Source organism: Notolepis coatsorum (genome assembly GCF_963971535.1).
Source record: "Notolepis coatsorum genome assembly, chromosome: 2".
Lineage (NCBI taxonomy): Eukaryota > Metazoa > Chordata > Actinopteri > Aulopiformes > Paralepididae > Notolepis > Notolepis coatsorum.
The window spans coordinates 112565418-112582916 of NC_140166.1; the positions used below are offsets into that span (position 1 = coordinate 112565418).

General features: G+C 41.7%; 1 protein-coding gene across 3 annotated transcripts in view; it reads left to right on the forward strand.

Annotated features, from left to right (window-relative positions):
* The window catches only part of ccdc102a (coiled-coil domain containing 102A), a 336579-nt gene extending 329694 nt beyond the window's left edge, over positions 1-6885 (forward strand). For all 3 annotated transcript variants that reach the window (XM_084308068.1, XM_084308070.1, XM_084308069.1), the window contains one exon: positions 190-6885. In XM_084308068.1, coding sequence (XP_084164194.1) covers positions 190-322 — 133 coding nt within the window. In that variant the 3' untranslated portion in view covers positions 323-6885. The remainder of the gene's footprint in view (positions 1-189) is intronic.
* Positions 6886-17499: the final 10614 nt, after the last annotated feature.

Genomic DNA, 17499 nt, shown 5'->3' on the forward strand with positions numbered 1-17499 from the left:
CTCTTCTGGTTTTTCTTTGAGTGTATTCACTGCCATGTTGAAACTTCTTCTGCAGTAAATAATGTTATTATTATTCCTCTCCTCTCTATCTATCTATCTATCTATCTATCTATCTATCTATCTATCTATCTATCTATCTATCTATCTATCTATCTATCTATCTATCTATCTATCTCTCTCTCTCTCCAGACTGCGTAGACAACAACAGAGTCCAGGTGGTTTATTCAAGATGCGTTCTGCTCGGTTCGGTCCAGACAACCCAGATGGACCTCCCAACGACACAGACGAGGAGGAGGAGGAGCTCCAGCTACAAATCAACTGATACACACACACACACACACATACATATATGCACACACAAACACATATGTATACACATACACACAAACAAACACACAGACACACAAATATATACACACACACACACACACATATATGTATATATACACGCACACACACATACATATACACACAGACATACACACACACCTACATTACATGTATACATATTCCTTTATACAAGCACCAACAAATACTAAACATACAGAGACATCGCATATACAATACACACACACACGCAAACGCAAATACAATAAACATATACACCCGATGGACAATAAAAAACATAGAATAGAATCTGAAAAGACGGATGGTTACATTTCCTGGAACGGAGAGACAATTAAATGCTGAATGATTGGATGTGTATTTGATGGACATATTAATGAACAAATGAACAGCCACTATGGAACCATCTCCCTTCCGCCACAGCCCCGCCCCCCTGTCATACCTCACAGCAGCGTTAGAATGTGCCGTCTGCTCCAGTGTGATCAGTCAAGGAACAAGTGGTTTGACAGAGGAGGAGGAGGATGTAGAGTTTGATGTGGTGGCGTTTGTGGTGTGCAGTGCAATGTTTTTATACCTTCTGTCTTCCAACAAACACACTGACTATTGTTTTCTATTTCCTCTCAGCCACTCAAATTGACCATTCTCAAGCTCTCTCCTCCTCCCTTCTCTTCAATTCTCTCCTATCCTCTCTTCTCTCCTCTCCTCCCCTCTCTTCTCTTCACTTCTCTCATCCCTTCCCTCCTCTCCACCCTTCTGCTCTCCTCTCGTCCCTTCTCTTCTCTTCACTTCTCTCCTCTCCCTTCTCTCCTCCCTTCTATCTTCTCCTTTCCTCTCCTCTCCTCCCTTCTCTTCTCTTCTGTCATGGAAAGCTCCGCTATTGTTTTCCATTTGTGCTCAGCCACTTCACACCCATCTCAAGCTCTCTTTTCTCCTCTCCTCTTATTGTCTCTTCTCTTCTCTCCTGCTCTCTCCTCTCCCAATCTCTCCTGTCATGGAAAGCTATGTTTGAAGTAGGAGGGTCAAGGGGGAAACAAAATATTAGTTTCATTGGAGGAAAGCAACATTTGTGATTGGAGGCTCAAGACAACAGGGCAGAACTTGGGACAAGTCATTCATATCCATCCCAGCCTATACTCCGCCATCAGGGTGGAAGGAGACGTGTCCTCCGGTATGTGGCCTCCTTTTCCTCTTCGATTCACTTCGCCTCCATCTTTGTTGTCTTAGATCTCCATGAAGTTATTTCAGTGAGCCGATGACTAATTCACGTCTGTGTGTTTCAAAACTAGAACTACGGTGGTGGAAAAACTATTGTGAGTCAGCTCATCATGAGTCCGACAAGTCGCTTAGACTATTCTGGTTTTTGAAGTGGCATTTTTACAGTTGGCAAGTTTTAACGTCAAAGTGAATGGGCGTTTCCACATCTGTACCCCTCATTACGTCAAAGTCAACCGAAATGGCGGCGAAGTGAATGAGACAAATGAAATAAGTTGACATGGTTTCAGCCACAGTGGAGCCTTCATCAGGTCTCACCACAGCCCTCTGAAACATAGTGTTATGGAGAGGCTTGGGGGGGCGGTCTCAGCTCCCCTGAAAGAAACCACAATCTATACTCTATCTGTTGTGCTGCTGGGTCATTAAAGATCGCCTTTTAAAGGGATAGTTCGGATTTTTGGACATTAAATGGCATGAACGACTTGCTAGTAGTTCCAAATATGCCTTTTAGTAGAGACAGATGAATGATGCCATATTCCACCATTTGTGTAACTCTCACCATCGGGTGTGACCATATTGTGTTGCATGTCGATTGCAAACGGCCAAGGAATGAGGTGGACGTGCTCTGAGATCTTCAGAGCTACTGTAGATACCGTAGGAGTCCGAATGGCGTGGCTGCAAAACCAACTCGTACTGATATCAAAGTGTGTGTTTCGATCTTTAGACGACTGTTGTCGATGCCATGCCTGACAGAGTTCTGGCCCGATTCCAAACTGAGCCAGGTAGCTTCAGACAGGCAGCATACTGGATCAGGAGACAGAACGGTGTTAATCCAAACCATAACATGCAGGGGAGCGTTTTAACCGTCCACAGCAGAAGACCACAGTTCTGATGCCTTTCCTTTAATTGATTCATGTTGGAACAAGCCCTGTGGCATACTACTGTAGTATTGAAAAGTCTTACATTTAATTTGCACAGGTATTATATTTTGGGGGTGACAGCCCGACTGCCAGGAGATTAAATTATATTTCATATATTATATGAAATGTTTTTGTAGTCAAGTTGTTGTTTTTCGCAGGGCTACCGGGAGCTTGGTGCGTCTGGCGAGAGCTTCTATGGAACGTGCGATAATTTCTATTGGCGCGCAAGTGCAGCCGCCAGTTCAGTGTCGCTATGTGTTTGTTTCTTTGTTTTTTTGCTAGTATGGTCGTGAAATTGGTATTAACTTTAGCTCTAAGTGGTATTAAAAAGGCTTACATTTTACTTGTTGAAAACCTGCAAATACCCAACACGTGTGTGTGGGTTTATGTTGTAGTTGGTTAAAACCTTGGCCTGCATGTTATGGTGTGGCTTAACACCATTTTGTCTTGCAACCCCGTTTGAAGCCTGTCTGAAGCTTCCTGGTCCGCTTGGAACCGGGCCAGAACTCCGACCACAGTGAGTATCAACTACACTACTAGCAAGTATTTCATACAACTTAATGTCCAAAAATCCCTTTAATGACTCTCCCCCTAAGTGATAGAATGGTGATTTGTTTTGCTCTGTTTTCTCCGCACCAGCGCCTCAGAAGTGTGTGACTACTGTGTAACATGTAATTTCCCCCCAAGACGAAACATTTAGTTGAATTGTGTGAACTGTGGTATTTTCCTTTGACGAATTACTGCATAATCCTACCTTACCATCCATTACCATACAGCCAGTATTAAATGACATTTCTGCATTCTCTCCCTCCCTCCATCCATCCATCCATCCATCCCACGCTCTCTCTCTCTCTCCCACACACATGCACAATCCACGGAGCAGGAAACCAGGAGGGATGGAGGGTTGTCTTTTAGAGTTTCATGACCCTCTGACAGTCAAACATAGACATAATGATGAACAAAATAATGACTTTGATTCCCTCTTTACTATTTAACTTGATTAATGGAGGGCATTTAGACTTTGAATAGTCTGTGTGTGTGTGTCTGTGACATGCATATCTCGAGAACCATTCGTCCGATCGACTTCATGTCCGTTGGGTGTGTTGCTGAGGACCCAGGGGAGGGCGGTGTCGGATTTGGTCTCGTTTCGCCCGCTATAACAACAAACTTTAGGCTTTGGCCTGGGCTTACCTCGAGAACTGCGACTTCACACTCTCCGGGTGTATGGCTGAGGACCCAAGGAAATGCAGTCAGTGGCTTCGATGCAATTTGTATTATATGTATGTGTAAAATAACTTGAGAACCCTTCATCCGATCAACTTCACACTTGGCATATTGCTGAGGACCAAAGGCCAATGAACGGCCACGCCCCAAATGGTCACGCCCCCTGGACGGGCACTGCACTGTTTTTACAAGAAAAAAAGCATCTGTACCAAAGATTATAAACATGAATAATGTATTTGTATATATTTTTGAGACCCCCTTGGCGGTCCGGACCCCCGGGTTTAGAACCACTCTAACAAAGGTTAATCTCTCCTTGGTTTCTGCTCTTAAGTGTTGTCTATCCCATTTCAATGAAATTGTTATTCCTATCGTATTAGTGATTCTGTGGTTGTTTAGTTGGATCTCTTTAAAGGGGAACTACGCGCAATTTAAGAATTTGTACATGTCATTTCTCTGGTCTAAGACAGTCCAAAGATGAACATGAACTCCCCCAAATCCAAAAACTAGAGTGCTAGAACTCAAACGTGTGATGTCATCAGGTATACAGTGAAGCTGTTCCATAGACAATGAATTGGTAAAGATGGCACCCAGGGGAATGTTCTGAGTATAGAGGTACATTTTCTGTTTCAGAACCGAGAACACTGCTATAGAATAAAGCTAATTTGGATATAGAAAAGAGAACATACATTATGTGGGTCCGCAAAATCAGTCCCATTAATTGTTTCAGACCTGATGACATCACACGTTTGAGAATTCTCTGGTTTCTGACTTTTGGAGAGAGTGGCTTATTGATTGAACCTTCCTGGGCCATGGCAATCATTTGGGTGAAGTTTTGAATGCTTCACTGTGTAAGAGCAGACACCTCTCAAAGACAACCAAATACCTGGAATGATCCTAACCAAACAAGACACCTCTCAAAGACAACCAAACTAAAATCTGGAATGACCCTAACCAAACAAGACACCTCTCAAACACAACCAATCACCTGGAATGACCCTAACAAAACAAGACACCTCTCAAACACAACCAAATCACCTTGAATGACCCTAACCCTAAACAAACAAGACACCTCTCAAACACAACCAATCACCTGGAATGACCCTAACCCTAATCAAACAAGACACCTCTCAAACACAACCAATCACCTGGAATGACCCTAACCCTAATCAAACAAGACACCTCTCAAACACAACCAAAAAAACACACCGTCCTTTCCCTGGACCACGCTCGTTCCCCACATCTATTCCACCAGGGGGCACTTGATTATTATTAGTAGTATTATTATTTTAAATAGATAAAGGAACTAGCATGCCCAGGGAATCGTTGGTGGGTGTGAAAACGGCATCTGTCCATGTTGTTTGGTGTGTGTTGGCGTTGCCTATTACCACCTTTTCACTGCCGAGTTCCAGACTTTGAAAATGAGCCGATCTGATCCGTGACTTTTACAGAACGATAGAGATGAGATCAAACAGTTTAGGGTTCATTGAACAAAAAGTCACTGAGACATAATGAATTTCTCTCCATTTCAGACGTTTCACATCTTTCTGTGTGTGAGAAGAGAAGAGAATCCAGTTGCTTTGCATCGCTTCCTACGGGTTTTGCGTGGCTCTCTATGTTGCGTTCACTGTGTTCCCATTCCCAAACTTAACGGTCTCGAATCTGTGTTTTGCGGTACAAGAAGTGGATCAGATCTGAACCGGTGTGCGACTGATTAATTACTTACACTTCACCCAGAATCACAGTCTTGGCAGTGAAGAAGTAGTAACCGTGCATCTTATTTGTAAACGTACTAAAACGACAGACGGCAGGGTGATGAGCGACAAAGCTGTGTGAAACATCAGAGCTTGACAGCCTCTGAAGCGACAATCGCTCAAAGGTTTAAATATTTTCAACTCCGCAGTCGTGTCACAGGCGCGCACCTGCTATAAATTCCAAGAGACGGAGCATCACCTGTCACTCAGGCAGAGAACTCGCGAATATCTGCTTGTCATCCTCTTTTCGTTGAGAATTCATGTCACCTGCCGTCTGTCAAGCCTGTGAATCTACATCTGTGAAGCTGATCCATTTAGAATGTTCTAGTGGGCTGTTGGTTGTTAAAGGGATATTTCACTTTAGTGGAACAAGTTTCAGCAGTCTTACCTTACTATTTAAGGTAATCTACAAGTAAACTAGTGACCACTGCTGTCCCTGTCGTCAACACCACCATTCCTCCCAGGTGTCAGGCTCCTCATTCACTTCCATTCATTTTTGGGACCTAGTCTAAATATTGTGTTGTTTATCTTTACCTTGCATGGAATATTTGGGGAGTGGTTACCATGGTTACCTGCTGCCTAGCTGGAAGAAAGATGTGAAAAAGTTGACAGTTGAACTACACCTCAAGTGAGAAATAGTTCCTTACTTGAAAATGGCAACATTAGCTAAAAAAAAAGTACCTTGGACACAGAAATATATATTACACAGAATAATATTGCTGTATAGTTTGTTTATACTTCAGAAGTATGATATTTATACACAGTCCTCAAAATGAAAAGTGAACGAGGAGTCTGATAAAAGAAGGAATTACATCCGAGGTAACCACCTGTTTAAATAAACGAGGAGCTGGTGATCCATATTCAACTCAATGTCAGCCGAATTGAAAGTTTCCACACTTCCGATGTGGGTTCACACGCTACACAGTGACATAATGACCCTTCCTTCTTTTATAGATTCCTTGAGACGGGTACGATTTTTAATCTTTTGAATTTTGACGAGTTACGCTAAAGTGAAATATCCCTTCTAAAGCAATAAAAAAAATCACTACTCTCCACCAACAGGCGTTGGACTGAACCCCAGCTACCAGCTAGATGCTTGTTTGGCTAGGGTTGGTAAGACGGTCTCCTCTGTCGACCTCTTTAACAGGTAAACAGACACTGTTTAGAGGTTCCTGGTCGATTCGTCCTGTGAAATCCTGGAAGTATTGATTGAAAGTGTGAATTAAGGTGTGGCCAGTGTGTTTACTGGCCTAGCTGCTTCCCACCGTCATCCCCTCTGTCTTGACTCCAGTGTGGTAGAAGGGGACCAAGGTCTTTGTATACCTACCTACCGACGAGCATTATAAGAATATTTATGTTGCTATGGTTTCTGTTTTTATAATTGATCTCTGTAACAGTGTTTTTGTATTAGCTCTATAAATGTCAACTGTACATACAAATATGGATGAGTTGTGTGTTTTTATCAGTGAGGACATTGGGGTGTGAGGGAGAGAGATCAATGAATTATTGTGTATTTTATTGTGTATTTTTGTTGGGAGATGGCTATGGTGCATGTGTGTGCGTATGTGTGTAGAGAAATACATAAATTATTATGTCTTTGTGAGGTGGCTATGGTGTGTGTGTGTGTGCGTGCACACGTGTAGAGAGACCCCATGGATCTCTCTGTGAGGTGTATGCGAGTATGTATGTGCGTACATACATATGTACTTATGTATATACTGTATGTCTATGTATCTATGTACTGTACACACTAAAGAAATGCTGGGATCAATCTAGCACCTACACAGCGCTGGGTCCTTTTGCATAGAATCACCCAGCAGGTTGGGTTATTCTTGAATTGGGTTATTTTTACCCAGTGTTGGTTCCTTTTGACATTTCCATGGGGTTATTTTATTAATGTGTATGTTTTGCTGTACATTGTTTAGCCATACAAGTAAAAGTAAAAACATTTCTATTTCAGTTTTGCAAAACAATAATTGATATCCTGTCCAATACATGAACCGCTTCTAAACAAATGGAATCAACTAATTGTAAATTTCATATTTTCTTATTGCTATTTATATTTACAAAGGTGCATTCTCAAAATATTTAAATGATTCACAACATATTGAATACATAAGAAAATAATACTACTAGTCTAATTAGAATATAAACCACATATTATGGTTAATGTAGTTACAGTTAACAACACTAAATTAATAAGAAGATTAGGAAATGTCATAGTCGAAAAGTCTTGTACAAGTATAATTCATTTTCAATTATACATAAAATGTATGATATACAAAATACCATAGGCTATATAATGACAAGGTAACACACAGTTAGTTTTAGTGAGGTGCTAATCACTAGAAGTAAACTTGAAAGCAGGGTGTGAGGAACCTTTTTCCCCCCAAAACAAAATACCAGCTCATTATCAGCACATTTCTCTGCCAATGGGTTGTTTTTGTCTGGAAGGAAAATCTGTGCTTCTTCTCTGAGTTAAAAAAGGCGATTTAATACTACCTATCCATTGCGAGTCCAGGTTACACACAAAAGACCACACCCCTGGCCCCCTCCCGCGATTATACATGCGCAGGATGTAGTGAGATGTGTATTGGAATACTGTGTGTTGGCCTCCGTTGATGAAGGGGCGAGACATGGCAAATACACACAGCTGCCGGGTGGAAAACTTGTTTTAAATTTTTTTATTTTTTTTTGCCAATGCGGTCGCAACCTGTAGTTTGAGAACCGCTGATCTAGTCACATCTGTCTGCACCAGCTGATCTAGCTAACGTTAGCAGCTGGTGTGATGCACTTGGTGTCAACAGATCTTTCATCAAGACTGAGCTAGCAAAACACTCTGGTGTTTGGAGAGACATTATTTATTTAGTTTGACATAATCACCAAGTGCTTCACCAAACCAGCATTAGCAGCATGCCACTTGGGCAAACAATCACAGCTCTTGCAAGAAATAAAGCACATGGCGGATATTTGTCCATGACAATTGTAGAAGGGTGGATTATCCCTACTTAGTGAGGGTGCGATTCTACTGGCACCGGATAGTAGGAACCCGGCAGAGCTAAGTCCAGCTGGGCCCCCGACTGCAGTGTTGGGGTACTAGGCTTAAGGTTAACAAAGGTGGCATATAGGGCCTTAGGATTTACCGACCTAGGACTGGTGTACTGGTCCTTCCCGCCTCTTAAGGGCAATACTCAGTAACCCCTAATCACCCACGCTCCCCTAGTACGCCCCACACGCCCTCACACCCGGTGGAAGTAGTGGTTGGTGTAATTCTCCCCAAAGCAGTACCATACCTTTCTCTGTGGGACACCTGAAATTAGTACCTACCCTGCTTAGTGGGATACAGGGTTATCAAAGAGGTTAGACAGGAATACGCTATTAACTCACACACACAGTGGATCCCATTATCACAGTCCTGTTTACTCTAATTTTCAAAGGAATAGTTACATAAACATGTCATCACAATACTGCCTCCATAGTAAGCAATCTATTTGACCTAGTAGGAAGAGAAAGCCATACTCCACAATGTTAATCAAATGGTGCACGTTCCCTTTAACGGAGTTGCTGCAGTATGTGGCAATTCCAGGTGTAGGGGTGACAGAATAAACAACACACAGACAGGTTGCAGTTCCCAAAATGATAGTCATCTTTATTTTCTAATAAACAACCAAACGTTTCACACTTCTCACTCTCTCTCTGACTTTATATGAATTATTCTGTCTGCCGGGCGGCATCTCCTTCCACTGCTACGAGAGAGTGAGAGGGTGCTCTTGGGCTCCATTAAGTTCCCCCTCCTCAACAGGCGCACCGCGCCATGATTTGATTTGATAATCGATCTTGATGGCCTTCTAGCGACAGGTGCGTCCGGGAGCGGACGCCCAAATATGGGTAGCGCCCAGCCATTGGGTCGCTACATAGCGTCCTTCAATCACCAAGCCCAGTGGTGGCTTGGGGTTGCCACATGTAGCACAATGCATAACTAGGTTACACTATCAATAAACCTTCGACGGCAGCGGCACGGCAATAACGCAACGCACAACTAGTATAAACCACGGTTCAACCCCGTGGGTAACCTGGAACGTATACACACACAACCTGCGTGGGCCCACACCTGTGCAATGCACTTTACCTTTACTAAGCCGGCACATTAAAGTAAACGCAAAGAAAAGAATAAACAAAACCCCCCGTTGGAGCGCCCTGTCGTGGCTGGAGAACGTAGTGGCCCAAAACAGGACAGCCCCTTCACTCGGTCACGAGCATGCTACCAAAATAAACAGTTAATGCTCCAAAGCGCGGCAGGTGCGGAATGTACCTTTACTTGAATCGCCCCTGTGCGAGAGGGTCTATAGACGAAATGCTGGTTAGCCCCGCATAGCAATTGTCTGGGGTTATTTGGCCGTAAAAGGTCCCAAGAAACCGTCACCTGTGATACTTAGAAGGGGGCTGGTCTGGCGGTCAGCAGGTAGTCGGTAGAAATGTTGTGAATGTCCAGTAGAATCCCTCGTGTCCGAATCCTCCTGCCGCTGGAAACCGGCGACACGACGTGCTAAGCTAAAAATGCTAGTGCACTATACTTTAGCTAAGCTAATAGCCGAAATGGCTAGCCTGACGCCTGACTGTACGTGCTAATACGCAACACTTTAACGTCCATCTTCACAGTCCATCTGCCGAACGTCCTCTTCGTCTTGGCGTAACCTAATCACTATACTTGATATTGATAAGCTTACGGCACGCAGTGTTACTTCTTCTCCTCCGGTGCACAATTGGTATTTCACGTGTTTCAAAAGTAGAATGCTCGTGGCCGACACGTCCACTTGCTCCCGTGGATAGCGCCGAAGAGACCCTGCACATGTGGTCCTTCGTGGATATACCGTTCCTCTTCGCATCTCTCTACCGACTACCAGACCGACGGCAACCAGCTCCCCCTAGTGTTAGTCCTCCACGATGCTTTGCTGGGCCCAAAAGTAAACGGGTCATTGAAACAGTTATAATGAACACAGTCAGACACATTCACATGTCCACACAATGTTATTGATTTGGGGACAGTGCGATGTGTGGATAGCAAGCCAGCCTTGTTGTCCAACGTACTGTCAGATCATATTTACAGTTTGTCAACCAGGGGCGATGTTAGGGACGTTATTGACAGAAAGGCTTGCTAGCATAACGTTAGCTTACAGTCTAGTTTTCACTGGCACCAGCCTAGTGACGGGTGCTTGTCAAGCAGTTGTTATGCAAAGCCAAATTGGCTTGTGGACCATGTAGATTAGGGTGGACATTTCTGAATGTGCCTCTAGCAGCGCGGTAGCAGTGGGGTTGGCTGTACGGTGTGGAGAGGGGATATGGAGCTCTCTAGCTTTTACTGTCTTTGGAATAATGCTATAGGAATTACTGAAGCAGGGTGTGCTTTCTTGGACAGGAGCCTCTGAGGGACATTTGTTCTCATTTAAAGAAGGTGTCCTCAGCTGTCGTTTCTTCTTCCCTTTCTTTTTCTTTTTTCTATTCTCCCTCCTGTCTTTCTCTGGGCAGAGAGAAGACAGGCTGTCTGTTCTCAGTGGTTCTAATTACAGGCCCTGTCACCTGACTGCTAACCTGCTATTACACACACGCACACACACACACACACACACACACACACACACACACACACACACACACACACACACACACACACACACACACCCACACAAACAAACAAAGAAACACACACAACCACACACCCACACAAACAAACAAAGAAACACACACAACCACACACAAACACACACACACGCACACACACACAAACAAACAAAGAAACACACACAACCACACACAAACATAGACACACACACACACACACACACACACACACACACACACACACACACACACACACACACACACACACACACACACACACACACACACACAAACAAACACACAGCCCAAACAACCATGCTTGCATACACACTGACACTCGCACATGCACAAAGATAAACACACGCAGTTAACAGTTAACAAAGCACACAGAAAAATATAGCTTTCAAACTCTATATTATACCCCTGGTCTCACACACACACACACACACACACACACACACACACACACACACACACACACACACACACACACACACACACACACACACACACACACACACACACTGCGGTTCAAACTTGGAGGAAATAGTCAATATAAATTCAGCTGAAGCTAAATCGAGGTGACAATATAACTGTATAACTAGAGGGAGAGAGAGAGAGACAAAGATAGAGAACATCAAGAGACAGAGAACAACAGAGAACATCAGCAACAACTGCAGGTGTTTTTCACACTATATCCTAATTGGTATAGATAGAGATAAGGTGGTTCATGTAGACCAGGGGTCAGCAACCTTTTTGACATGGAGTGCCTGTTTGAAATATAGTTGTAACTAGTGTGCCTCAACAATATTCCATGCATCGTAATTTTTTTTCTTCATAATCAGGTCTTTTTAATGATAATTTTTACATTATTACATCATTATTGTTATTGTTATTATTAACAATATTATTATGATGGTTGTATCAACCCTAAATCTGAGTTGGGGGGGGGGGGAATGCAATGCAGACAAAGAGCTGCATACTGTGCGACCATTTCACTCACATTTACCCATTCATTTTTGGACACATCACACACCATCGGTGTGTGTACTGTACGTGTGCTGTCATAGCTCCACCTACAAGCCTAATGGAGAACACCAGGATGTGAATGGAGGGTGAATGTGAGGTATATCGTGTAAATAAGTTTTGATTGATCGCAAGACTACACTGTAAAAAAAAAAATTATTAGTTACCAGAATTTAAAAATATTGAGTTCAGTTACTGTGCATTAAGGTTTTCAGTTTTCAATCCATAATACGTTAACAGAAAAATAAGTACACAACCACATTATTTCAACCTAATAAAACTATGTTTATTGTCATTGTTTTAAGAACACAAGTTGACTTGGTAATACTCACATTTTGAGTAAAAAAATGGCTTTTAACATGTGCAATGTTCAATGAAATAGAAAAATAAATAATACAATTTGTTGATTAATCCCACTGGTCACAATGGTGACCGTAATAATGTTTTTGTTATAAGGCTCTGCAAATGTTACTGAATGATGTAGCAATGTATTTCCAGCTAAATTGAAATAATAAACAAATAAAGGGTCTCAATTAAATATGTGGAAGTAAAAAGAACCTGTGGGAGGATTTCAACAAGATAAATGCGACAACAGTGCAAAATAGTTCACTATAATATTTCAAAGCAAAAAAAAAAATTAAAAAAAAAAGAATAATTTTTTTTTTTTTTTTTTTTTTTTTATGCTGCCCCCTGTGCCTATGCAAATGCCCCCGCGTGCCTATGCAGGCACGCGTGCCTAGGGTTGCCTACCCCTGATGTAGACAATAGATAGATAGAGATAAGGTGGTCCATGTAGACCAGGGGTCAGCAACCTTTTTGACATGGAGTGCCTGTTTGAAATATAGTTGTAACTAGTGTGCCTCAACAATATTCCATGCATCGTAATTTTTTTTCTTCTCATAATCCGGTCTTTTTAATGATAATTTTTATATTATTACATCATTATTGTTATTGTTATTATTAACAATATTATAATGATGGTTGTATCAACCCTATATCTGAGTTGGGGGGGGGGGGTGAATGCAATGCAGACAAACAGCTGCATACAGTGCGACCATTTCACTCACATTTGCCCAAAAATGTTTGGACACATCACACATGTGTACCATCGGTGTGTATTGTACGTGTGCTGTCATAGCTCCACCTACAGGCCTAATGGAGAACACCAGGAGAACACCAGGATGTGAATGGAGGGTGAATGTGAGGTATATCGTGTAAATAAGTTTTGATTGATCGCAAGACTACACTGTAAAAAAAGAAATAATAATAAGTTACCAGAACATAAAAATATTGAGTTCAGTTACTGTGCATTAAGGTTTTCAGTTTTCAATCCATAATAAGTTAACAGAAAAATAAGTACACAACCACATTATTTCAACCTAATAAAACTGTTTATTGTCATTGTTTTAAGAACGCAAGTTGACTTGGTAATACTCACACTTTGAGAAAAAAAAATGGCTTTTAACATGTGCAATGTTCAATGAAATAGAAAAATAAATAATAAAATTTGTTGATTAATCCCACTGGTCACAATGGTGACCGTAATAATGTTTTTGTTATAAGGCTCTGCAAATGTTACTGAATGATGTAGCAATGTATTTCCAGCTAAATTGAAATAATAAACAAATAAAGGGTATCAATTAAATATGTGGTAGTAAAAAGAACCTGTGGGAGGATTTCAACAAGATAAATGCGACAACAGTGCAAAATATTTCACTATAATATTTCACAAAAAAAAAAATTATAATATTTTTTAATGCTGCCCTCTGTGCCTATGAAAATGCCCCTGCGTGCCTATGCAGGCATGCGTGCCTAGGGTTGCCTACCCCTGATGTAGACAATAGATAGATAGAGATAAGGTGGTTCATGTAGACAATAGATAGATAGATAGAGATAAGGTGGTTCATGTAGACAATAGATAGATAGAGATAAGGTGGTTCATGTAGACAATAGATAGATAGAGATAAGGTGGTCAATGTAGACAATATATAGATAGATAGAGATAAGGTGGTCTATGTAGACAATAGATAGATAGAGATAAGGTGGTTCATGTTTGTAGTCAATAGATAGAGATAAGGTGGTCCATGTAGACAATAGATAGATAGATAGAGATAAGGTGGTCCATGTAGACAATAGATAGATAGAGATAAGGTGGTTCATGTAGACCAGGGAGGGGCAACTGGCGGGCCGCATGCGGCCCTCACCGACGTTCCATGCGGCCCCAGGCCAATATTAAAAAAAAAAAAAAAAAAAAAAAAAATTTATTTTTTTGTATTGTATTCGACTAAGAAGAGTTGGCAGTCGACTATGGCTCCTTTCGATTGATTAGTCGACTATTTGACTAATAGGGGTCAGCCCTAGTGTGGACATATGAAACGCTGTTGAAAGTGCCGTGCAGCAATATGGGGGTTTTGATAAACTGTCGGCTGTTGTTACCGATGGAGCACCGGCAATGAAAGGAAAACGCACAGGATTCGCCGGGCTTCTAAGGCAGAGTGGCGTTGAGTGTCCAATGCTGCACTGCATTATACATCAGGTAAGTTCGCTAACATAATTTCCATCTATTGTGGGTCACTATAATGACCAATGCGAGTCGAGTGTAGTCAAATTATATGCGAGAGTCGTTAAATCGTTTTTCTTTTTTTTGTATCTGATATAGGAGGCTCTCTGTGCCAAGAAGCTTGACTACTACAGCCATGTTATGGATTTGGTTACCAAGGTTACCAATCTAATTCGTGGAGGCAACAGGTCACTAAACCATAGAAAGTTTGTCTCCTTTTTGGAAGAGATGGACACTGATTATGGCGACTTGCAGCTACACACAGAAATCCGATGGCTGAGCCGTTGGAAAGTACAGGAGCGACATTGAAACACTGCAAATGCAATTCAATGATCGGTTTGAAGATTTCAACGGCATGCAGTCACGGATAGTGCTGTTTGCCGGCCCCCTCACCGCTACGGTGTCAGAGCAGCCCCCACCGTTGCAGCTTGAACTGTGCGAGCTACAGTCAGATCCTTTTTTTCAAGCAAAGAGAAATGAGAGGGGAATTTCGTTTTGGAAACTGCTACCTGAGCCCCGCTTCCCACTCCTCAGGGACTTTGCCCTCTCTATGGCCAGTATGTTTGGGAGCACATACATATGTGAGAGCAATTTCTCAAACATGAAGCACATCAAGTCAAAGGAGAGAAACAGGCTGTCGGATGAAACATTATTTCATCTGATGCAGATTGCATGCACAAACATTGAAGTTGACATTCCTGCTATTGTGCGCCAAATGGAGAGACTACAAATGTCTCATTAAAGACAGGGGGGAGGAGGAGATGATGAAGAGGTGTAGAGGGGGGGAAGGAGATGATGAAGAGGTGTAGAGAGGGGGGGGAGATGATGAAGAGATGTAGAGAGGGGGGGGGGGAGATGATGGAGAGGTGTAGAGAGGGGACCATTATTATTATTATTATTATTATTATTATTATTATTATTATTATTATTATTATTATTATTATTATTATTATTTTATTATTATTATTATTATTATTATTATTATTATTATTATAACCATAATAATATAACTGTGGGGCGAGGGTGAATGTCATGCCAGTTTGATAAAGGGTCAATGGGAGGCATGTAGTATTGCACTTTACTTTACTTGCACTTTACTTGTTTACTTTTGTAGTGTTCAGATAACACTAATAACACAAACACAAAGCAGCATTCCTGCTGCATTTCACTACAACAGTAAATCAAAAGTGCAATAATAAATGATTTTGTTAAATGTATACACTTTTATCCTGCTACTAAACAAAACATTCCTGAGTGCTTCATATCCATAACATGCATTTCAGTGTTATAATGTTTTGTTTAGTAGCACGATAAAAGTTTATACATTTAACAAAATCATTTATTATTGCACTTTTGATTTAATGTTGTAGTGAAATGCAGCAGGAATGCTGCTTTGTGTTTGTTTATTTTATTAGAAGCCTTAATTATAATTGATCATTTTTGTATATATTTGGGGTTACACAGCAATACTTTTAAATTCAGCTGTTTATAAATTCATAGAGTTGAAATTGCATTACTAAATGCATTTGAAATGGAATAAAAACAAAGTTACAACAAATTATAATTGTTTATATACCTTGTGACTATTAGGGCTATTTGAGTGATGGGGTACTACTGGCGGGACTGCCGATAAACAATGCGGCCCCCCAGATTGATTGTGGACATTTTGTGGCCCTCACCATATACAAAGTTGCCCACCCCTGATGTAGACAATAGATAGATAGAGATAAGGTGGTTCATGTTTGTAGTCAATAGATAGAGATAAGGTGGTCCATGTGTAGACAATAGATAGATAAGGTGGTCCATGTAGACAATAGATAGATAGAGATAAGGTGGTCCATGTAGACAATAGATAGATAGAGATAAGGTGGTCCATGTAGTCAATAGATAGATAGAGATATGGTGGTCCATGTAGTCAATAGAAGCCTTGCACTGAATGTTTGTGTAGTTCTCTCTTCCAGCATGGCTGTCTGTAACATAGCAACCATTGTTTTATGCACGGCAACGGAAGAAACAACAGTCCACCCATTGAACTGTAGATAAGGAGTGATGATAATATAGTTGTACTCTAAATGTTAATATTCTGAGTAATGTTAGTCTATATACAAATTGAGGGTGTGTAGTTAGAGACCATTGACCGGAGGTAGGAGGGAGCCGTTCCCCTCGTTGCATGGTATGCCAGGTCTAGGACCTTGAAGCGGATTTGTGGGGCGATGGGGAGCCAGTGCAGCTCAAGTTGTGGCATTTTGTGAGTACTTTTGGTTCATCATTGGACCACTGCCTGTGGTCGGAATGGTTTATGAGTGGCTCTTTTGTTACATTCTTCTATTGTGCCAAACTGCTTTGGGCTCTGTCTTTGCTGAAGTCACAGCCGGTGTAGATTGCTAAATAAATATTGCTGTGAAAGACTGCATTCTGTTGATGTTGCAGAGTCTGTTTACAGGCGTCCCAATACTGTCCAATCACAATAACCACAGCTGACCAGTTCCATCTCATCCATAGAATCCTGGCAGATAACTCTGCTGACCAGTTCCATCTTATCTATAGAATCCTGGCATATAACTCTGCTGACCAGTTCCATCTCATCTATAGAACTCTGGCAGAGAACTCAGCTGACCAGTTCCATCTCATCTATAGAACCCTGGCAGAGAACTCTGCTGACCAGTTCCATCTCATCTATAGAACCCTGGCAGAGAACTCTGCTGACCAGTTCCATCTCATCTATAGAACCCTGGCAGAGAACTCTGCTGCATCATAGAAGCGTCACACATTAAATGATCCAAAATGCAGAATCATCCCTTTAAGTGTCTGTCTCTGTGTCGCTGATGTCCTCTGTGTCTCT